At 46.3% G+C, this 23440-nt stretch overlaps 1 protein-coding gene across 1 annotated transcript in view; it reads left to right on the top strand.

Moving 5' to 3' along the window:
* The window catches only part of LOC115127140 (unconventional myosin-X-like), a 322940-nt gene that overhangs the window by 114306 nt on the left and 185194 nt on the right, over positions 1-23440 (top strand). Inside the window, exons 11-14 of the mRNA XM_065016386.1 lie at positions 5797-5915; positions 21636-21782; positions 22359-22459; positions 22779-22845. Coding sequence (XP_064872458.1) covers positions 5797-5915; positions 21636-21782; positions 22359-22459; positions 22779-22845 — 434 coding nt within the window. The remainder of the gene's footprint in view (positions 1-5796; positions 5916-21635; positions 21783-22358; positions 22460-22778; positions 22846-23440) is intronic.

Here is a 23440-nt window from a genome sequence, read left to right as displayed (position 1 = left end):
GAAGCTGAGGTAACACTTCAGTTAAAGACAAAACCTGCTGACAAAAACTATGTACAGAGCCTTCGGAAAGTATTCAGAAACCTTGACTTTTTCCACATTTTATTACATTACAGCCTTATTCTAAAATTGATTCAATTACACATTTTCCTCATCAATCTACACACAATACCCCGTAATACCCCATTTTATAAATACCTGATTTAAAAAGTATTCAGACCCTTTGCTATGAGACTTAAAATTGAGCTCAGGTGCATCCTGTTTCCATTGATCATCCTTGAGATGTTTCCACAACTTGGAGTCCACCTGTGGTAAATTCTATTGATTGGACATGATTTGGAAAGGCACACACACCTGTCTATATAAGGTCCCACAGTTTACAGTGCATGTCAGAGCAAAAACCAAGTCATGAGGTCGAAGGAAATGTCCGTAGAGCTCCGAGACGGGATTGTGTCGAGACACAGATCTGGGGAAGGGTACCAATAAATGTCTGCAGCATTGAAGGTCCCTAAGAACACAGTGGCCTCCACCATTCTTAAATGGAAGAAGTTTGGAACCACCAAGACTCTTCCTAGAGCTGGCCGTCCAACAACCTGAGCAATCGAGGGAGAAGGGACTTGGTCAGGGAGGTGACCAAGAAGCCGATGGTCCCTCTGACAGCTCCAGAGTTCCTCATTGGAGATGGGAGAACCTTCCAGAAGGACAACCACCTCCATACCCCCCTACCACCCTCATACCACCCCCATAACACCCTCCATACCACCCTCAGTAATACATATTTCTGTCTCTCTCTCCAGTGGTCAGTAACACATCTGTCTGTCTCTCTCTCCAGTGGTCAGTAACACATCTGTCTGTCTGTCTCCAGTGGTTAGTAACACATCTGTCTGTCTCTCTCCAGTGGTTAGTAACATATCTGTCTGTCTCTAGTGGTTAGTAACATATCTGTCTGTCTCTCTCTCCAGTAGTCAGTAACACATCTGTCTGTCTGTCTCCAGTGGTTAGTAACATATCTGTCTGTCTCTAGTGGTTAGTAACATATCTGTCTGTCTCTCTCTCCAGTGGTTAGTAACACATCTGTCTCTCTCCAGTGGTTAGTAACACATCTGTCTGTCTCCAGTGGTTAGTAACATATCTGTCTGTCTGTCTCCAGTGGTTAGTAACATATCTGTCTGTCTCTCTCCAGTGGTTAGTAACACATCTGTCTGTCTCTCTAGTGGTTAGTAACATATCTGTCTGTCTCTCTAGTGGTTAGTAACACATCTGTCTGTCTCTAGTGGTTAGTAACATGTCTGTCTCTCTCTCCAGTGGTTAGTAACACATCTGTCTGTCTCTCTAGTGGTTAGTAACACATCTGTCTGTCTCTAGTGGTTAGTAACATGTCTGTCTCTCTCTCTAGTGGTTAGTAACACATATGTCTGTCTCTCTAGTGGTCAGTAACACATCTGTCTGTCTCTCTAGTGGTCAGTAACACATCTGTCTGTCTCTCTAGTGGTTAGTAACACATCTGTCTGTCTCTCTAGTGGTTAATAACATGTCTGTCTCTCTCTCTAGTGGTTAGTAACATGTCTGTCTCTCTCTCCAGTGGTTAGTAACACATCTGTCTGTCTCTCTAGTGGTTAATAACATGTCTGTCACTCTCTCCAGTGGTTAGTAACACATCTGTCTGTCTCTAGTGGTTAGTAACATGTCTGTCTCTCTCTCCAGTGGTTAGTAACACATCTGTCTGTCTCTTTCTCCAGTGGTTAGTGGTCCTAGGTTTTGGCCTTTCTAGGGAGTTTTTCCTAGCCACCGTGCTTCTACACCTGCATTGCTTGCTGTTTGGGGTTTTAGGCTGGGTTTCTGTACAGCACTTTGAGATATCAGCTGATGTACGAAGGGCTATATAAATCAATTTGATTTGATTTAGTTACATGTCTGTCTGTCTCTCCAGTGGTTAGTAACACATCTGTCTGTCTGTCTCTCCAGTGGTCAGTAACACATCTGTCTGTCTCTCCAGTGGTCAGTAACATATCTGTCTGTCTCTCCAGTGGTTAGTAACACATCTGTCTGTCTCTCTAGTGGTTAGTAACACATCTGTCTGTCTCTCCAGTGGTCAGTAACATATCTGTCTGTCTCTAGTGGTTAGTAACATGTCTGTCTCTCTCTCCAGTGGTTAGTAACACATCTGTCTGTCTCTAGTGGTTAGTAACATGTCTGTCTCTCTCTCCAGTGGTTAGTAACACATCTGTCTGTCTCTCTAGTGGTTAATAACATGTCTGTCTCTCTCTCCAGTGGTTAGTAACACATCTGTCTGTCTCTAGTGGTTAGTAACATGTCTGTCTCTCTCTCCAGTGGTTAGTAACACATCTGTCTGTCTCTCTAGTGGTCAGTAACACATCTGTCTGTCTCTCTAGTGGTTAGTAACACATCTGTCTGTCTCTAGTGGTTAGTAACATGTCTGTCTCTCTCTCCAGTGGTTAGTAACACATCTGTCTGTCTCTCTAGTGGTCAGTAACACATCTGTTTCTCTCTCCAGTGGTTAGTAACACATCTGTCTGTCTCTTTCTCCAGTGGTTAGTGGTCCTAGGTTTTGGCCTTTCTAGGGAGTTTTTCCTAGCCACCGTGCTTCTACACCTGCACTGCTTGCTGTTTGGGGTTTTAGGCTGGGTTTCTGTACAGCACTTTGAGATATCAGCTGATGTACGAAGGGCTATATGAATCAATTTGATTTGATTTAGTTACATGTCTGTCTGTCTCTCCAGTGGTTAGTAACACATCTGTCTGTCTGTCTCTCCAGTGGTCAGTAACACATCTGTCTGTCTCTCCAGTGGTTAGTAACACATCTGTCTGTCTCTCCAGTGGTTAGTAACACATCTGTCTGTCTCTCCAGTGGTTAGTAACACATCTGTCTGTCTCTCCAGTGGTTAGTAACACATCTGTCTGTCTGTCTCTCCAGTGGTCAGTAACACATCTGTCTGTCTCTCCAGTGGTCAGTAACATATCTGTCTGTCTCTCTCCAGTGGTCAGTAACAATATCTGTCTGTCTCTCCAGTGGTTAGTAACATATCTGTCTGTCTCTCTCCAGTGGTCAGTAACACATCTGTCTGTCTCTCTCCAGTGGTCAGTAACATATCTGTCTCTCTCTCCAGTGGTCAGTAACATATCTGTCTGTCTCTCTCTAGTGGTCAGTAACACATCTGTCTGTCTCTCTAGTGGTTAGTAACACATCTGTCTGTCTCTAGTGGTTAGTAACATATCTGTCTCTCTCTAGTGGTTAGTAACATATCTGTCTGTCTCTCTCTCCAGTGGTCAGTAACACATCTGTCTGTCTGTCTCCAGTGGTTAGTAACACATCTGTCTGTCTCTCTAGTGGTTAGTAACACATCTGTCTGTCTCTAGTGGTTAATAACATGTCTGTCTCTCTCTCCAGTGGTCAGTAACATATCTGTCTGTCTCTCTAGTGGTTAGTAACACATCTGTCTGTCTCTAGTGGTTAATAACATGTCTGTCTCTCTCTCCAGTGGTTAGTAACACATCTGTCTGTCTCTAGTGGTTAGTAACACATCTGTCTGTCTCTAGTGGTTAGTAACACATCTGTCTGTCTCTAGTGGTTAGTAACATGTCTGTCTCTCTCTCTAGTGGTTAGTAACACATCTGTCTGTCTCTCCAGTGGTCAGTAACATATCTGTCTGTCTCTAGTGGTTAGTAACATGTCTGTCTCTCTCTCCAGTGGTTAGTAACACATCTGTCTGTCTCTAGTGGTTAGTAACATGTCTGTCTCTCTCTCCAGTGGTTAGTAACACATCTGTCTGTCTCTCTAGTGGTTAATAACATGTCTGTCTCTCTCTCCAGTGGTTAGTAACACATCTGTCTGTCTCTAGTGGTTAGTAACATGTCTGTCTCTCTCTCCAGTGGTTAGTAACACATCTGTCTGTCTCTCTAGTGGTCAGTAACACATCTGTTTCTCTCTCCAGTGGTTAGTAACACATCTGTCTGTCTCTTTCTCCAGTGGTTAGTGGTCCTAGGTTTTGGCCTTTCTAGGGAGTTTTTCCTCTAGTGGTTAGTAACATATCTGTCTCTCTCTCCAGTGGTTAGTAACACATCTGTCTGTCTCTCCAGTGGTCAGTAACACATCTGTCTGTCTGTCTCCAGTGGTTAGTAACACATCTGTCTGTCTCTCTAGTGGTTAGTAACACATCTGTCTGTCTCTAGTGGTTAATAACATGTCTGTCTCTCTCTCCAGTGGTCAGTAACATATCTGTCTGTCTCTCTAGTGGTTAGTAACACATCTGTCTGTCTCTAGTGGTTAATAACATGTCTGTCTCTCTCTCCAGTGGTTAGTAACACATCTGTCTGTCTCTAGTGGTTAGTAACACATCTGTCTGTCTCTAGTGGTTAGTAACACATCTGTCTGTCTCTAGTGGTTAGTAACATGTCTGTCTCTCTCTCTAGTGGTTAGTAACACATCTGTCTGTCTCTCCAGTGGTCAGTAACATATCTGTCTGTCTCTAGTGGTTAGTAACATGTCTGTCTCTCTCTCCAGTGGTTAGTAACACATCTGTCTGTCTCTAGTGGTTAGTAACATGTCTGTCTCTCTCTCCAGTGGTTAGTAACACATCTGTCTGTCTCTAGTGGTTAGTAACATGTCTGTCTCTCTCTCCAGTGGTTAGTAACACATCTGTCTGTCTCTCTAGTGGTTAATAACATGTCTGTCTCTCTCTCCAGTGGTTAGTAACACATCTGTCTGTCTCTAGTGGTTAGTAACATGTCTCTTTCTCCAGTGGTTAGTGGTCCTAGGTTTTGGCCTTTCTAGGGAGTTTTTCCTAGCCACCGTGCTTCTACACCTGCACTGCTTGCTGTTTGGGGTTTTAGGCTGGGTTTCTGTACAGCACTTTGAGATATCAGCTGATGTACGAAGGGCTATATAAATCAATTTGATTTGATTTAGTTACATGTCTGTCTGTCTCTCCAGTGGTTAGTAACACATCTGTCTGTCTGTCTCTCCAGTGGTCAGTAACACATCTGTCTGTCTCTCCAGTGGTCAGTAACATATCTGTCTGTCTCTCCAGTGGTTAGTAACATATCTGTCTGTCTCTCCAGTGGTCAGTAACATATCTGTCTGTCTCTCTCCAGTGGTCAGTAACATATCTGTCTGTCTCTCTCCAGTGGTCAGTAACATATCTGTCTGTCTCTCCAGTGGTTAGTAACATATCTGTCTGTCTCTCTAGTGGTCAGTAACACATCTGTCTGTCTCTCTCCAGTGGTCAGTAACACATCTGTCTGTCTGTCTCTCTCCAGTGGTCAGTAACACATCTGTCTGTCTTTCCAGTGATCAGTAACACATCTGTCTGTCTGTCTCTCTCTAGTGGTTAGTAACATATCTGTCTGTCTCTCTAGTGGTTAGTAACATATCTGTCTGTCTGTCCAGTGGTTAGTTACATGTCTGTCTCTCTCTAGTGGTCAGTAACATATCTGTCTGTCTGTCCAGTGGTTAGTTACATGTCTGTCTCTCTCTAGTGGTCAGTAACATGTATGTCTGTCTCTCTAGTGGTCAGTAACATATCTGTCTGTCTGTCCAGTGGTTAGTTACATGTCTGTCTGTCTCTCTCTCCAGTGGTCAGTAACATATCTGTCTGTCTCTCCAGTGGTCAGTAACACATATGTCTGTCTGTCTCTCCAGTGGTCAGTAACATATCTGTCTGTCTCTCTCTCCAGTGGTCAGTAACATATCTGTCTGTCTCTCTCTCCAGTGGTCAGTAACACATATGTCTGTCTGTCTCTCCAGTGGTCAGTAACATATCTGTCTGTCTCTCTCTCCAGTGGTCAGTAATGTCAGTGATCTGCTGGGCCTGGACTCGTTCCAGCTGTCTGAGGTTCTGACCCAGAGGTCCATGATCCTGAGAGGAGAGGAGATCTGTTCACCCCTTACTGTTGAACAGGTAAGAGCCCCTCCCCTCTGCCTCTCCCTGACTGGCCCTAACCTGTCACACCTACTCCTGACGAAATAATACCCCTTTCACACTACTGAGCTGAGTCATACTGAGCCAAGCCCAGCTGTACAGTCGTGGCCAAACGTTTTGAGAATGACACAAATATTAATTTTCACAAAGTTTGCTGCTTCAGTGTCTTTAGATATTTTTGTCAGATGTCACTATGGAATACTGAAGTATAATTACAAGCATTTCATAAGTGTCAAAGGCTTTTATTGACAATAACATGAAGTTGATGCAAAGAGTCAATGTTTGCAGTGTTGACCCTTCTTTTTCAAGACCTCTGCAATCTGCCCTGGTATGCTGTCAATTAACTTCTGGGCCACATCCTGACTGATGGCAGCCCATTCTTGCATAATCAATGCTTGGAGTTTGTCAGAATTTGTGGGTTTTTGTTTGTCCACCCGCCTCTTGAGGATTGACCACAAGTTCTCAATGGGATTCAGGTCTGGGGAGTTTCCTGGCCATGGACCCAAAATATTGATGTTTTGTTCCCCGAGCCACTTAGTTATCACTTTTGCCTTATGGCAAGGTGCTCCATCATGCTGGAAAAGGCATTGTTCATTACCAAACTGTTCCTGGATGGTTGGGAGAAGTTGCTCTCGGAGGATGTGTTGGTACCATTCTTTATTCATGGCTGTATTCTTCGGCAAAATTGTGAGTAAGCCCACTCCCTTGGCTGAGAAGCAACCCCACACATGAATGGTCTCAGGATGCTTTACTGTTGGCATGACACAGGACTGATGGTAGCGCTCACCTCGTCTTCTCCGGACAAGCTTTTTTCCAGATGCCCCAAACAATCGGAAAGGGGATTCATCAGAGAAAATTACTTTACCCACGTCCTCAGCAGTCCAATCCCTGTACCTTTTGGAAAATATCAGTCTGTCCCTGATGTTTTTCCTGGAGAGAAGTGGCTTCTTTGCAGCCCTTCTTGACACCAGGCCATCCTCCAAAAGTCTTCGCCTCGCTGTGCGAGCAGATGCACTCACACCTGCCTGCTGCCATCCCTAAGCAAGCTCTGTACTGGTGGTGCCCGATCCCTCAGCTGAATCAACTTTAGGAGACGGTCCTGGTGCTGGCTGGACTTTCTTGGGCGCCCTGAAGCCTTCTTCACAACAATTGAACCGCTCTCCTTGAAGTTCTTGATGATCCGATAAACGGTTGATTTAGGTGCAATCTTACTGGCAGCAATATCCTTGCCTGTGAAGCCCTTTTTGCCCAAATCAATAATGACTGCACGTGTTTCCTTGAAGGTAACCATGGTTGACAGAGGAAGAACATGATTCCAAGCACCACCCTCCTTTTGAAGCTTCCAGTCTGTTATTCGAAATCAATCAGCATGACAGAGTGATCTCCAGCCTTGTCCTCATCAACACTCACACCTGTGTTAACGAGAGAAACACTGACATGATGTCAGCTGGTCCTTTTGTGGCAGGGCTGAAATTCAGTGGAAATGTTTTTTTGGGATTGTCACACCCTGACCTTAGTATTCTTTGTTTTCCTTGTTATTTTGGTTAGGTCAGGGTGTGACATGGGTGATGTATGTGTTTTTGTCTTGTCTAGGGGTTTTGTATGTTTATGGGGCTGTGACCTTTCTAAGTAAATTGTATGTCTATGGTTACCTAGATTGGTTCTCAATTAGAGGCAGCTGTCTATCGTTGTCTCTGATTGGGAACCATATTTAGGCAGCCATATTCTGTGGGTACTTTGTGGGTGATTGTCTATGTCAGTTGCTTGTGTCAGCACAGTTCTTATTATAGCTTCACGGTCGTTATTCGTTTATTGTTTTGTATTCAGTGTTCAATGCTTTCTTTAATTAAAACATCTTCATGAACACATACCACGCTGCATTTTGGTCCGCTTCTTACGACGATCGTAACAGGGATTCAGTTCATTTGCATGGCAAAGAGAGACTTTGCAAATAATTGCAATTCATCTGATCACTCTTCATAACATTCTGGAGTATATGCAAATTGCCATCATACAAACTGAGGCAGCAGACTTTGTGAAAATGAATATTAGTGTCATTCTCAAAACTTTTGGCCACGACTATACTGTATTGGCCTTGTTACACTGCCTCTCTCTCTCTGTCCCCCATGCCTGCCTCTCTCTCTGTCCCCCATGCCTGCCTCTCTCTCTCCCCCATGCCTGTCCCCTGTCCCCCATGCCTGCCTCTCTCTCTGCCTCTGCTGTCCTGTCCCCATGCCTGCCTCTCTCTCTGTCCCCCATGCCTGCCTCTCTCTGTCTCCCCATGCCTGTCCCCCCCATGCCTGCCTCTCTCTCCCCCATGCTGCCTCTCCCCCATGCCTGCCTCTCTCTCTCTGTCCCCCATGCCTGCCTCTCTCTCTCTATCCCCCATGCTGTCCCCCATGCCTGCCTCTCTCTCTCTGTCCCCCATGCCTCCCCCATGCCTGCCTCTCTCTCTGTCCCCCATTCCTGCCTCTCTCTCTCTGTCCCCCATGCCTGCCTCTCTCTCTCTCTGTCTCCCATGCCTGCCTCTCTCTCTCTCTGTCTCCCATGCCTGCCTCTCTCTCTGTCCCCCATGCCTGCCTCTCTCTCTCTATTCCCCATGCCTGCCTCTCTCTCTCTGTCCCCCATGCCTGCCTCTCTCTCTGTCCCCCATGCCTGCCTCTCTCTCTGTCCCCCATGCCTGCCTCTCTCTCTGTCCCCCATGCCTGCCTCTCTCTCTCTATCTCTGTCCCTCTGTCCCCCCATGCCTGCCTCTCTCTGTCCCCATGCCTCTCTCTCTCTGTCCCCCCCCATGCCTGCCTCTCTCTCTCCCCCATGCTCTCTCTGCCCCCTCTCTCTGCCCCCATGCCTGCCTCTCTCTGCCTCTCTCTGTCCCCCCCCATGCCTGCCTCTCTCTCTCTCTGCCTGCCTCTCTCTCTGTCATGCCTGCCTCTCTCTCTCTGTCCCCATGCCTGCCTCTCTCTCTGTCCCCCATGCCTGCTCTCTCTCTCTCTGTCCCCCATGCCTGTCCCCCCCCATGCCTGCCTCTCTCTCTCTGTCCTCCCATGCCTGCCTCTCTCTCTCTGTCCCCATGCCTGCCTCTCTCTCTGCCTGCCTCTCTCTCTCTGTCCCCCATGCCTGCCTCTCTCTCTCTGTCCCCCATGCCTGCTCTCTCTGTCTCTCTCTCTCTCTGTCCCCCATGCCTGCCTGCCTCTCTCTCTCTGTCCTCTCTGTCCCCCATGCCTGCCTCTCTCTCTCTGTCCCCCATGTCCCCTCTCTCTGCCTGCCTCTCTCTCTCTGTCCCCCATGCATGCCTCTCTCTGTCCCCCATGCCTGCCTCTCTCTCTGTCCCCCATGCCTGCCTCTCTCTCTCTGTCCCCCATGCCTGCCTCTCTCTCTCTGTCCCCCATGCCTGCCTCTCTCTCTCTGTCCCCCATGCCTGCCTCTCTCTCTCTCTGCCTGCCTCTCTCTCTCTCTGTCCCCCATGCCTGCCTCCTGCTCTCTCTGTCCCCATGCCTGCCTCTCTCTCTCTGTCCCCATGCCTGCCTCTCCTCTGTCCCCCATGCCTGCTCTCTCTCTGTCCTCTCTCTCTCTCTGTCCCCCATGCCTGCCTCTCTCTCTCTCCTCCCATGCCTGCCTCTCTCTCTCTGTCCCCATGCCTGCCTCTCTCTCTCTGTCCCCCATGCCTGCCTCTCTCTCTCTGTCCCCCATGCATGCCTGCCTCTCTCTATCCCCCATGCATGCCTCTCTCTCCCCATGCTGCCTCTCTCTCTCTGTCCCCCATGTGCCCCCATGCCTGCCTCTCTCTCTCTGTCCCCATGCCTGCCTCTCTCTCTCTCCCCATGCCTGCCCCTCATGCCTGCCTCTCTCTCTCTGTCCCCCTCTATTCCCCATGCCTGCCTCTCTCTCTCTGTCCCCCATGCCTCTCTCTCTCTGTCCCCCATGCCTGCCTCTCTCTCTGTCCCCCATGCCTGCCCCTCTGTCCCCCATGCCTGCCTCTCTCTCTCTCTGTCCCCCATGCCTCCTCTCTCTCTGTTCCCCCCGCCTGCCTCTCTCTGTCCCCCATGCCTGCCTCTCTCTCTCTGTCCCCCACGCCTCTCTCTCTCTGTCCCCCATGCCTGCCTGCCTCTCTCTCTCTGTCCCCCATGTCCCCTCTCTATGCCTGCCTCTCTCTCTGTCCCCCATGCCTGCCTCTCTCTCTGTCTCTGTCTGTCTCTCTCTCTCCCCCATATCTGCCTCCCTCTCTCTAAATCCCTTGCGTGACTGTGCATCATTTCTTGTTCTTTGTGTGCCCAATTCCTTATACAATAAAACCCAGTGATAATGAACTCCGTCAGTAACACAATAGAGGTTCAGACTGAGACAGTAACACATCTTCTCCACTAGAGACAGTAACACATCTTCTCCACTAGAGACAGTAACACATCTTCTCCACTAGGGACAGTAACACATCTTCTCTACTAGAGAGAGTAACACATCTTCTCCACTAGAGACAGTAACACATCTTCTCTACTAGAGACAGTAACACATCTTCTCCACTAGAGACAGTAACACATCTTCTCCACTAGAGACAGTAACACATCTTCTCTACTAGAGACAATAACACATCTTCTCCACTAGGGACAGTAACACATCTTCTCTACTAGAGACGGTAACACATCTTCTCCACTAAGGACAATAACACATCTTCTCCACTAGAGACAGTAACACATCTTCTCCACTAGAGACAGTAACACATCTTCTCCACTAGAGACAGTAACACATCTTCTCCACTAGAGACAGTAACACATCTTCTCCACTAGAGACAGTAACACATCTTCTCTACTAGAGACAGTAACACATCTTCTCCACTAGAGACAGTAACACATCTTCTGCACTAGGGACAGTAACACATCTTCTCTACTAGAGACAGTAACACATCTTCTCCACTAGGGACAGTAACACATCTTCTCTACTAGGGACAGTAACACATCTTCTCTACTAGAGACAGTAACACATCTTCTCCACTAGAGACAGTAACACATCTTCTCCACTAGAGACAGTAACACATCTTCTCCACTAGAGACAGTAACACATCTTCTCCACTAGAGACAGTAACACATCTTCTCCACTAAGGACAATAACACATCTTCTACACATCTTCTCCACTAGAGACAGTAACACATCTTCTCCACTAGAGACAGTAACACATCTTCTCCACTAGAGACAGCCACTAGAGACATTAACACATCTTCTCCACTAGAGACAGTAACACATCTTCTCCACTAGAGACAATAACACATCTTCTCCACTAGGGACAGTAACACATCTTCTCTACTAGAGACGGTAACACATCTTCTCCACTAGAGAGAGTAACACATCTTCTGCACTAGGGACAGTAACACATCTTCTCTACTAGAGACAGTAACACATCTTCTCTACTAGAGACAGTAACACATCTTCTCCACTAGAGACAGTAACACATCTTCTCCACTAGAGACAATAACACATCTTCTCCACTAGGGACAGTAACACATCTTCTCTACTAGAGACAGTAACACATCTTCTCCACTAGAGACAGTAACACATCTTCTGCACTAGAGACAGTAACACATCTTCTCCACTAGAGACAGTAACACATCTTCTCCACTAGAGACAGTAACACATCTTCTCCACTAGAGACAGTAACACATCTTCTCCACTAGAGACAGTAACACATCTTCTCCACTAGGGACAGTAACACATCTTCTCTACTAGAGACAGTAAAACATCTTCTCCACATCTTCTCTACTTGAGACAGTAACACATCTTCTCTACTAGAGACAGTAACACATCTTCTCTACTAGAGACAGTAAAACATCTTCTCCACATCTTCTCTACTTGAGACAGTAACACATCTTCTCTACTAGAGACAGTAACACATCTTCTCTACTAGAGACAGTAACACATCTTCTCTACTAGAGACAGTAACACATCTTCTCTACTAGAGACAGTAACACATCTTCTCTACTAGAGACAGTAACACATCTTCTCTACTAGAGACAGTAACACATCTTCTCTACTAGAGACAGTAACACATCTTCTCCACTAAGGACAATAACACATCTTCTACACATCTTCTCCACTAGAGACAGTAACACATCTTCTCCACTAGAGACAGTAACACATCTTCTCCACTAGAGACAGTAACACATCTTCTCTACTAGGGACACTCTTCTCCACTAGAGACAGTAACACATCTTCTCTACTAGGGACAGTAACACATCTTCTTCACTAGAGACAGTAACACATCTTTTGCACTAGGGTCCGTAACACATCTTCTCCACTAGAGACAGTAACACATCTTCTCCACTAGAGACAGTAACACATCTTCTCCACTAAGGACAATAACACATCTTCTACACATCTTCTCCACTAGAGACAGTAACACATCTTCTCCACTAGAGACAGTAACACATCTTCTCCACTAGAGACAGTAACACATCTTCTCCACTAGAGACAGTAACACATCTTCTCCACTAGAGACAGTAACACATCTTCTCCACTAGAGACAGTAACACATCTTCTCCACTAGAGACAGTAACACATCTTCTCCACTAGAGACACTAACACATCTTCTCCACTAGAGACAGTAACACATCTTCTCCACTAGAGACAGTAACACATCTTCCCCACTAGGGACAGTAACACATCTTCTCTACTAGGGACAATAACACATCTTCTCTACTAGAGACAGTAACACATCTTCTGCACTAGAGACACTAACACATCTTCTCCACTAGAGACACTAACACATCTTCTCTACTAGAGACACTAACACATCTCCTCTACTAGAGACAGTAACACATCTTTTGCACTAGAGACACTAACACATCTTCTCTACTAGAGACAGTAACACATCTTCTCCACTAGAGACACTAACACATCTTCTCCACTAGAGACAGTAACACATCTTCTCTACTAGAGACAATAACACATCTTCTCTACTAGAGACAGTAACACATCTTCTCTACTAGAGACAGTAACACATCTTCTCTACTAGAGACACTAACACATCTTCTCTACTAGAGACAGTAACACATCTTCTGCACTAGGGACAGTAACACATCTTCTGCACTAGGGACAGTAACACATCTTCTGCACTAGGGACAGTAACACATCTTCTGCACTAGGGACAGTAACACATCTTCTCCACTAGGGACAGTAACACATCTTCTGCACTAGGGACAGTAACACATCTTCTGCACTAGTGACAGTCTAACACACAACTGGAAAGGACATGGGACATAAGCAGAATTGTTCTCATCTTTGGCTTCAATTGTCCAGACTACTGTCTCATTTGAATGAATATGTGAGAAATGTGATGTGTTCAGAGATTAGATTTGAAATATATTTAAATATATTGCTGCATTTGTGGTCTTTTCCACCATCGAAAGGCCAATAGAAATCTTTGAGGTTTGAATTATGTTAAACTATTCTTCTTGGACAGTACACATCTTCTGCACTAGTCATGCATCTTCTGGAATGTCATAAAACAGAACTGGATCTTCTCCATGCAGACAGAGCCTGACCTTTCTAAGAGACACAGACTGGGAGACCCATGCAGACAGAGCCTGACCTTTCTAATGACACAGACTGGGAGACCCATGCAGACAGAGCCTGACCTTTCTAATGACACAGTGGGAGACCCATGGACAGAGACCTCACAGACTGCAGAGACAGAGCCTGACCTTTCTAATGACACAGACTGGGAGACCCATGCAGACAGAGCCTGACCTTTCTAATGACTCCACAGACTGGGAGACCCATGCAGACAGAGCCTGACCTTTCTAATGACACAGACTGGGAGACCCATGCAGACAGAGCCTGACCTTTCTAATGACACAGACTGGGAGACCCCATGCAGACAGAGCCTCCTTTCTAATGACACAGACTCTTCCCCCATGCAGACAGAGCCTGACCTTTCTAATGACACAGACTGGGAGACCCATGCAGACAGAGCCTGACCTTTCTAATGACACAGACTGGGAGACCCATGCAGACAGAGCCTGACCTTCTAATGCACAGAATGAGACCCATGCAGACAGAGCCTCTTTCTACTAGGGGAGACCCATGCAGACAGAGCCTGACCTTTCTAATGACACAGACTGGGAGACCCATGCAGACAGAGCCTGACCTTTCTAATGACACAGACTGGGAGACCCATGCAGACAGAGCCTGACCTTTCTAATGACACAGACTGGGAGACCCATGCAGACAGAGCCTGACCTTTCTAATGACACAGACTGGGAGACCCATGCAGACAGAGCCTGACCTTTCTAATGACACAGACTGGGAGACCCATGCAGACAGAGCCTGACCTTTCTAATGACACAGACTGGGAGACCCATGCAGACAGAGCCTGACCTTTCTAATGACACAGACTGGGAGACCCATGCAGACAGAGCCTGACCTTTCTAATGACACAGACTGGGAGACCCATGCAGACAGAGCCTGACCTTTCTAATGACACAGACTGGGAGACCCATGCAGACAGAGCCTGACCTTTCTAATGACACAGACTGGGAGACCCATGCAGACAGAGCCTGACCTTTCTAATGACACACAGACCCATGGGAGACCCATGCAGACAGAGCCTGACCTTTCTAATGGACTGAGACCTTTTCTAATGACACAGACTGGGAGACCCATGCAGACAGAGCCTGACCTTTCTAATGACACAGACTGGGAGACCCATGCAGACAGACCCATGCAGACAGACCCATGCAGACAGAGCCTGACCTTTCTAATGCCACAGACTGGGAGACCCATGCAGACAGACACATGCAGACAGACCCATGCAGACAGACACATGCAGACAGACCCATGCAGACAGAGCCATGCAGACAGAGACATGCAGACAGATACATGCAGACAGAGACATGCAGACAGAGACATGCAGACAGAGACATGCAGACAGACCCATGCAGACAGAGCCGGGGTAATTTCCGGGGTAATTGTGACGACCACACGAGGAACACAAGAAAGCTTTTCATGATTAAAACAAATAGCTCAGTCCAGATTAGACCCGTATTTCTCTCTCTCCCTCAATTCAATTCAAAGGGGCTTTATTGGCATGGGAAATGGGTTTACATTGCCAAAGTAAGTGAAATAAACTGAGACGACACAAAACAAAATCAACAAAAAACGATTTTGAATTTAACAGTAAAAATACTTATTTTCTCTCATTCATATATATATATCTATCCCAAATGGCATCCTATCCATTATATAGTGCACTACTTTGGACCAGACAGGAGCCACAGTCATCCTGACGTCTAACCCTGGTCATAACCTGGAAAAACAGCCATCCTAACATCTAACCCATATCCCTGGTCATAACCTGGACAAACAGCCGTCCTAACGTCTAACCCTTATCCCTGGTCATAACCTGGACAAACAGCCATCCTGATGTCTAACCCTTATCCCTGGTCATAACCTGGACAAACAGCCATCCTAACATCTAACCCTGGTCATAACCTGGACAAACAGCCATCCTAACGTCTAACCCTGGTCATAACCTGGACAAACAGCCATCCTAACGTCTAACCCTGGTCATAACCTGGACAAACAGCCATCCTAACATCTAACCCATATCCCTGGTCATAACCTGGACAAACAGCCATCCTGACGTCTAACCCTGGTCATAACCTGGACAAACAGCCATCCTGACGTCTAACCCATATCCCTGGTCATAACCTGGACAAACAGCCGTCCTAACATCTAACCCATATCCCTGGTCATAACCTGGACAAACAGCCATCCTAACATCTAACCCATATCCCTGGTCATAACCTGGACAAACAGCCATCCTAACGTCTAACCCATATCCCTGGTCATAACCTGGACAAACAGCCATCCTGACGTCTAACCCATATCCCTGGTCATAACCTGGACAAACAGAAATCCTAACGTCTAACCCATATCCCTGGTCATAACCTGGACAAACAGCCATCCTAACGTCTAACCCATATCCCTGGTCATAACCTGGACAAACAGCCATCCTGACGTCTAACCCTGGTCATAACCTGGACAAACAGCCGTCCTAACGTCTAACCCTGGTCATAACCTGGACAAACAGCCATCCTGACGTCTAACCCATATCCCTGGTCATAACCTGGACAAACAGCCATCCTAACGTCTAACCCATATCCCTGGTCATAACCTGGACAAACAGCCATCCTAACGTCTAACCCATATCCCTGGTCATAACCTGGACAAACAGCCATCCTAACCCATATCCCTGGTCATAACCTGGACAAACAGCCATCCTAACGTCTAACCCTGGTCATAACCTGGACAAACAGTCATCCTAACGTCTAACCCTGGTCATAACCTGGACAAACAGCCGTCCTAACATCTAACCCATATCCCTGGTCATAACCTGGACAAATAGCCATCCTAACATCTAACCCATATCCCTGGTCATAACCTGGACAAACAGCCGTCCTAACGTCTAACCCATATCCCTGGTCATAACCTGGACAAACAGCCGTCCTGACGTCTAACCCTGGACAAACAGCCATCCTAACGTCTAACCCATATCCCTGGTCATAACCTGGACAAACAGCCATCCTGACGTCTAACCCATATCCCTGGTCATAACCTGGACAAACAGAAATCCTAACGTCTAACCCATATCCCTGGTCATAACCTGGACAAACAGCCATCCTAACGTCTAACCCATATCCCTGGTCATAACCTGGACAAACAGCCATCCTAACGTCTAACCCATATCCCTGGTCATAACCTGGACAAACAGCCATCCTAACGTCTAACCCATATCCCTGGTCATAACCTGGACAAACAGCCATCCTGACGTCTAACCCTGGTCATAACCTGGACAAACAGCCGTCCTAACGTCTAACCCTGGTCATAACCTGGACAAACAGCCATCCTGACGTCTAACCCATATCCCTGGTCATAACCTGGACAAACAGCCATCCTAACGTCTAACCCATATCCCTGGTCATAACCTGGACAAACAGCCATCCTAACGTCTAACCCATATCCCTGGTCATAACCTGGACAAACAGCCATCCTAACCCATATCCCTGGTCATAACCTGGACAAACAGCCATCCTAACGTCTAACCCTGGTCATAACCTGGACAAACAGTCATCCTAACGTCTAACCCTGGTCATAACCTGGACAAACAGCCGTCCTAACATCTAACCCATATCCCTGGTCATAACCTGGACAAATAGCCATCCTAACATCTAACCCATATCCCTGGTCATAACCTGGACAAACAGCCGTCCTAACGTCTAACCCATATCCCTGGTCATAACCTGGACAAACAGCCGTCCTGACGTCTAACCCTGGTCATAACCTGGACAAACAGCCATCCTAACGTCTAACCCATATCCCTGGTCATAACCTGGACAAACAGCCGTCCTAACGTCTAACCCATATCCCTGGTCATAACCTGGACAAACAGCCATCCTGATGTCTAACCCTTATCCCTGGTCATAACCTGGACAAACAGCCATCCTAACGTCTAACCCTGGTCATAACCTGGACAAACAGCCATCCTAACGTCTAACCCATATCCCTGGTCATAACCTGGACAAACAGCCATCCTAACGTCTAACCCATATCCCTGGTCATAACCTGGACAAACAGCCGTCCTGACGTCTAACCCATATCCCTGGTCATAACCTGGACAAACAGCCATCCTAACGTCTAACCCTGGTCATAACCTGGACAAACAGCCATCCTAACATCTAACCCATATCCCTGGTCATAACCTGGACAAACACCCATCCTAACGTCTAACCCATATCCCTGGTCATAACCTGGACAAACAGCCATCCTAACATCTAACCCATATTCCTGGTCATAACCTGGACAAACAGCCATTCCTCTGCTCTCTGATGGAGTTCCTGGAGCCACCAGTCCAGCTCTATTCTCTATTCAACATGTGTCCCACTCCCACAGATTAATTATAGTCCTGGAACTTAGTGGCCTTGCAATAGACTAGCATCCTGTCCAGGAGGTTACTTGTACATCAAGTTGTTAGCATAGGGCTAATATGTGCCAGGTTATCTGATGGGACAAGTTGTTAGCATAGGGCTAATATGTGCCAGGTTATCTGATGGGACAAGTTGTTAGCATAGGGCTAATATGTGCCAGGTTATCTGATGGGACAAGTTGTTAGCATAGGGCTAATGTGTGCCAGGTTATCTGATGGGACAAGTTGTTAGCATAGGGCTAATGTGTGCCAGATTATCTGATGGGACAAGTTGTTAGCATAGGGCTAATGTGTGCCAGGTTAACTGATGGGACAAGTTGTTAGCATAGGGCTAATGTGTGCCAGGTTATCTGATGGGACAAGTTGTTAGCATAGGGCTAATATGTGCCAGGTTATCTGATGGGACAAGCTACAACCAGTTACAATCACGTGACAGTCGAGAGCTGTCCAGTGACACAAGCCTACCGGGCGAGATAAACTACTTCTATGCTCACTTCGAGGCAAATAACACTGAAACTTGCATGAGAGCACCAGCTGTACCGGAAGACTGTTTGATCACGCTCTCCGCAGCCGATGTGAGTAGGACCTTTAGCCTCCACATTGACTCTGTACCGTAACACCCCTTTAGTGGTTAGAGTAGGGACGGCATGTAGCCTAGTGGTTAGAGTGTAGGGACGGCAGTTAGCCTAGTGGTTAGAGTGTTGGGCTAACAAGGTAAACATCTGTCATTCTGCCCCTGAACAAGGCAGTTAACCCACTATGCCCCAGTTGTCCGTCATTGTAAATAGGAAGTGGTTGACTTGCCTAGTTAAATGAAATAAATAAATACAAAATTCAATGTTGACATATTAACTGGGCCTAAAGACTCACTGTTGATGTAGTTTAACTGGGATTCACTGTTGATGTAGTTTAACTGGGCCTAGAGACTCACTGTTGATGTAGTTTAACTGGGCCTAGAGACACACTGTTGATGTAGTTTAACTGGCCCTGGAGACTCACTGTTGATGTAGTTTAACTGGGCCTAGAGGGTCAGACTGTTGTTTTAACTGGGCCTAGTTCAACTGGGACTCACTGTTGTTGTAGTTTAACTGGGCCTAGAGACTCACTGTTGATGTAGTTTAACTGGGCCTAGAGACACACTGTTGATGTAGTTTAACTGGCCCTGGAGACTCACTGTTGATGTAGTTTAACTGGGCCTAGAGGGTCACTGTTGTTGTAGTTCAACTGGGACTCACTGTTGTTGTAGTTTAACTGGGCCTAGAGACTCACTGTTGATGTAGTTTAACTGGGCCTAGAGACTCACTGTTGATGTAGTTTAACTGGGCCTAGAGACACACTGTTGATGTAGTTTAACTGGGCCTCACTGTTGATGTAGTTTAACTGGGCCTAGAAACACACTGTTGATGTAGTTTAACTGGGACTCACTGTTGATGTAGTTTAACTGGGACTCACTGATGTAGTTTAACTGGGACTCACTGTTGATGTAGTTTAACTGGGACTCACTGTTGATGTAGTTTAACTGGGACTCACTGATGATGTAGTTTAACTGGGACTCACTGTTGATGTAGTTTAACTGGAACTTACTGTTGATGTAGTTTAACTGGGACTCACTGTTGATGTAGTTTAACTGGGACTCACTGTTGATGTAGTTTAACTGGGACTCACTGTTGATGTAGTTTAACTGGGACTCACTGTTGATGTAGTTTAACTGGGCCTAGAGACTCACTGTTGATGTAGTTTAACTGGGATTCACTGTTGATGTAGTTTAACTGGGCCTAGAGACTCACTGTTGATGTAGTTTAACTGGGACTCACTGTTGATGTAGCTTAACTGGGACTCACTGTTGACGTAGTTTAACTGGGACTCACTGTTGATGTAGTTTAACTGGGCCTAGAGACTCACTATTGATGTAGTTTAACTGGCCCTGGAGACTCACTGTTGATGTAGTTTAACTGAGACTCACTGTTGATGTAGTTTAACTGGGACTCACTGTTGATGTAGTTTAACTGGGCCTAGAGACTCACTGTTGATGTAGTTCAACTGGGCCTAGAGACTCACTGTTGATGTAGTTCAACTGGGACTCACTGTTGATGTAGTTTAACTGGGCCTAGAGACACACTGTTGATGTAGTTTAACTGGGCCTAGAGACTCACTGTTGATGTAGTTTAACTGGGATTCACTGTTGATGTAGTTTAACTGGGCCTAGAGACTCACTGTTGATGTAGTTTAACTGGGCCTAGAGACTCACTGTTGATGTAGTTTAACTGGGCCTAGAGACTCACTGTTGATGTAGTTTAACTGGGACTCACTGTTGATGTAGTTAAACTGGGACTCACTGTTGATGTAGTTTAACTGGGACTCACTGTTGATGTAGTTTAACTGGGACTCACTGTTGATGTAGTTTAACTGGGACTCACTGTTGATGTAGTTTAACTGGGACTCACTGTTGATGTAGTTTAACTGGGCCTAGAGACTCACTGTTGATGTAGTTTAACTGGGACTCACTGTTGATGTAGTTTAACTGGGACTCACTGTTGATGTAGTTTAACTGGGCCTAGAGACTCACTGTTGATGTAGTTCAACTGGGACTCACTGTTGATGTAGTTTAACTGGGCCTAGAGACACACTGTTGATGTAGTTTAACTGGGCCTAGAGACTCACTGTTGATGTAGTTTAACTGGGCCTAGAGACTCACTGTTGATGTAGTTTAACTGGGCCTAGAGACTCACTGTTGATGTAGTTTAACTGGGCCTAGAGACTCACTGTTGATGTAGTTTAACTGGGACACACTGTTGATGTAGTTTAACTGGGCATAGAGACTCACTGTTGATGTAGTTTAACAGGGCCTAGAGACTCACTGTTGATGTAGTTTAACTGTGACTCACTGTTGATGTAGTTTAACTGGGCCTAGAGACTCAATGTTGATGTAGTTTAACTGGGCCTAGAGACTCAATGTTGATGTAGTTTAACTGGGCCTAGAGACTCACTGTTGATGTAGTTTAACTGGGACTCACTGTTGATGTAGTTTAACTGGGCCTAGAGACTCACTGTTGATGTAGTTTAACTGGGCCTAGAGACTCACTGTTGATGTAGTTTAACTGGGACTCACTGTTGATGTAGTTTAACAGGACCTAGAGACTCACTGTTGATGTAGTTTAACTGGGCCTAGAGACTCACTGTTGATGTAGTTTAACTGGGACTCACTGTTGATGTAGTTTAACTGGGACTCACTGTTGATGTAGTTTAACAGGGCCTAGAGACTCACTGTTGATGTAGTTTAACTGTAACTCACTGTTGATGTAGTTTAACTGTAACTCACTGTTGATGTAGTTTAACTGGGCCTAGAGACTCACTGTTGATGTAGTTTAACTGGGATTCACTGTTGATGTAGTTTAACTGGGCCTAGAGACTCACTGTTGATGTAGTTTAACTGGGCCTAGAGACTCACTGTTGATGTAGTTTAACTGGGCCTAGAGACTCACTGTTGATGTAGTTTAACAGGGCCTAGAGACTCACTGTTGATGTAGTTTAACTGGGCCTAGAGACTCACTGTTGATGTAGTTTAACTGGGCCTAGAGACTCGCTGTTGACAGATTAATATTCAGTGCACTGGTCAAAAGTAACGCACTCTAAAGGGGAATAGGGCGCTGTTTGGGACGTAGCTGGACTCGTCTGGTTTGGCCTGTATATTAATTAACCCTTTCATTGTCTGATCATTTGATTGATAGGCGGTGGACTCTCGGGACTCGGTTGCCATGGCGTTGTACGCCCAGTCTTTCTCCTGGATCATCACACGGATCAACCAGAAGGTCAGAGGGAAGGACAACTTCAAGTCCATCGGCATCCTCGACATTTTCGGCTTCGAGAACTTTGAGGTAGCTTTGTGTTTTTAAAGTAAAAGACCCTGCAGCATTTGAAGGAAGTTGGATTAGCCTGAGTGATGTTACAGGTCTGGGACCAGGCTAGGATAGTAATGGTTCTGTTATAGATCTGGGACCAGGCTAGGATAGTATGGTTCTGTTATAGATCTGGGACCAGGCTGGGATAGTATGGTTATGTTATAGATTTGGAACCAGGCTAGGATAGTATGGTTCTGTTATAGATTTGGGACCAGGCTAGGATAGTATGGTTCTGTTTTAGATCTGGGACCAGGCTAGGATAGTGTGGTTCTGTTAGTGATGTTATAGGTCTGGGACAAGGCTAGGATAGTATGGATCTGTTAGTGATATTATAGATCTGGGACCAGGCTAGGATAGTATGGTTCTGTTATAGATCTGGGACCAGGCTAGGATAGTATGGTTCTGTTATAGATCTGGGACCAGGCTAGGATAGTATGGTTCTGTTATTGATATTATAGATCTGGGACCAGGCTAGGATAGTATGGTTCTGTTGTAGATCTGGGACCAGGCTAGGATAGTAGTGATGATATGGTTTATATTTCCATCCTCTAGGTGAACAGGTTTGAACAGTTCAACATCAACTACGCCAACGAGAAGCTCCAGGAATACTTCAACAAACACATCTTCTCCCTGGAACAGCTGGAGTACAACAGGTTGGTTACCCGACATGGCTGTGTCCTAAATTACATTTTATTCCTTATGTAGTGCACTACTTTTAACAAAGGGCCATACTGCTCTCACTATATAGGAAATTGAGTGCCATTTGGGACACAACAGAGCACCATTTTGTTTCCTATCTGGGGGTTGTTTGGGTGTGACCATGTTGTTCTAGATATGCAGGCACGCTGCCAAATGTTTTAAATGGGACGCCAGCAGCCTGGTCACAGCTCATTTCATCACATGAACCTGTGGACAATACAACCACTGTCTCCATAACTCACTGTTCATGTATGAGTTGTGTTGTTTCCTCAGAGAGGGGATGCAGTGGGAAGCTATAGACTGGAAGGAGAATGCAGAGTGTCTGGACCTCATAGAGAAGGTAGGTAGCAGACGAACGCCAAGACTTACTCTAGGACAAGCCTCTACTAGGGGACTCCCCAGACTAACGCCAAGACTTACTCTAGGACAAGCCTCTCCTAGGGGACCCCCAGACTAACGGCAAGACTTACTCTAGGACAAGCCTCTCCTAGGGGACCCCCAGACTAACGCCAAGACTTACTCTAGGACAAGCCTCTCCTAGGGGACCCCCAGACTAACGCCAAGACTTACTCTAGGACAAGCCTCTACTAGGGGACCCCCAGACTAACGCTAAGACTTACTTTAGGACAAGCCTCTCCTAGGGGACCCCCAGACTAACGTCAAGACTTACTCTAGGACAAGCCTCTCCTAGGGGACCCCCAGACTAACGCTAAGACTTACTCTAGGACAAGCCTCTACTAGGGGACCCCCAGACTAACGCTAAGACTTACTCTAGGACAAGCCTCTCCTAGGGGACCCCCAGACTAACGCTAAGACTTACTCTAGGACAAGCCTCTCCTAGGGGACCCCCAGACTAAAGCCAAGACTTACTCTAGGACAAGCCTCTCCTAGGGGACCCCAACGACTTAAGGACAAGCCAATAACGCTAAGACTTA

This window comes from Oncorhynchus nerka, linkage group LG3 (genome assembly GCF_034236695.1).
Source record: "Oncorhynchus nerka isolate Pitt River linkage group LG3, Oner_Uvic_2.0, whole genome shotgun sequence".
NCBI classification, from domain to species: domain Eukaryota; kingdom Metazoa; phylum Chordata; class Actinopteri; order Salmoniformes; family Salmonidae; genus Oncorhynchus; species Oncorhynchus nerka.
This window is presented reverse-complemented; position numbering and strand designations above follow the sequence as displayed.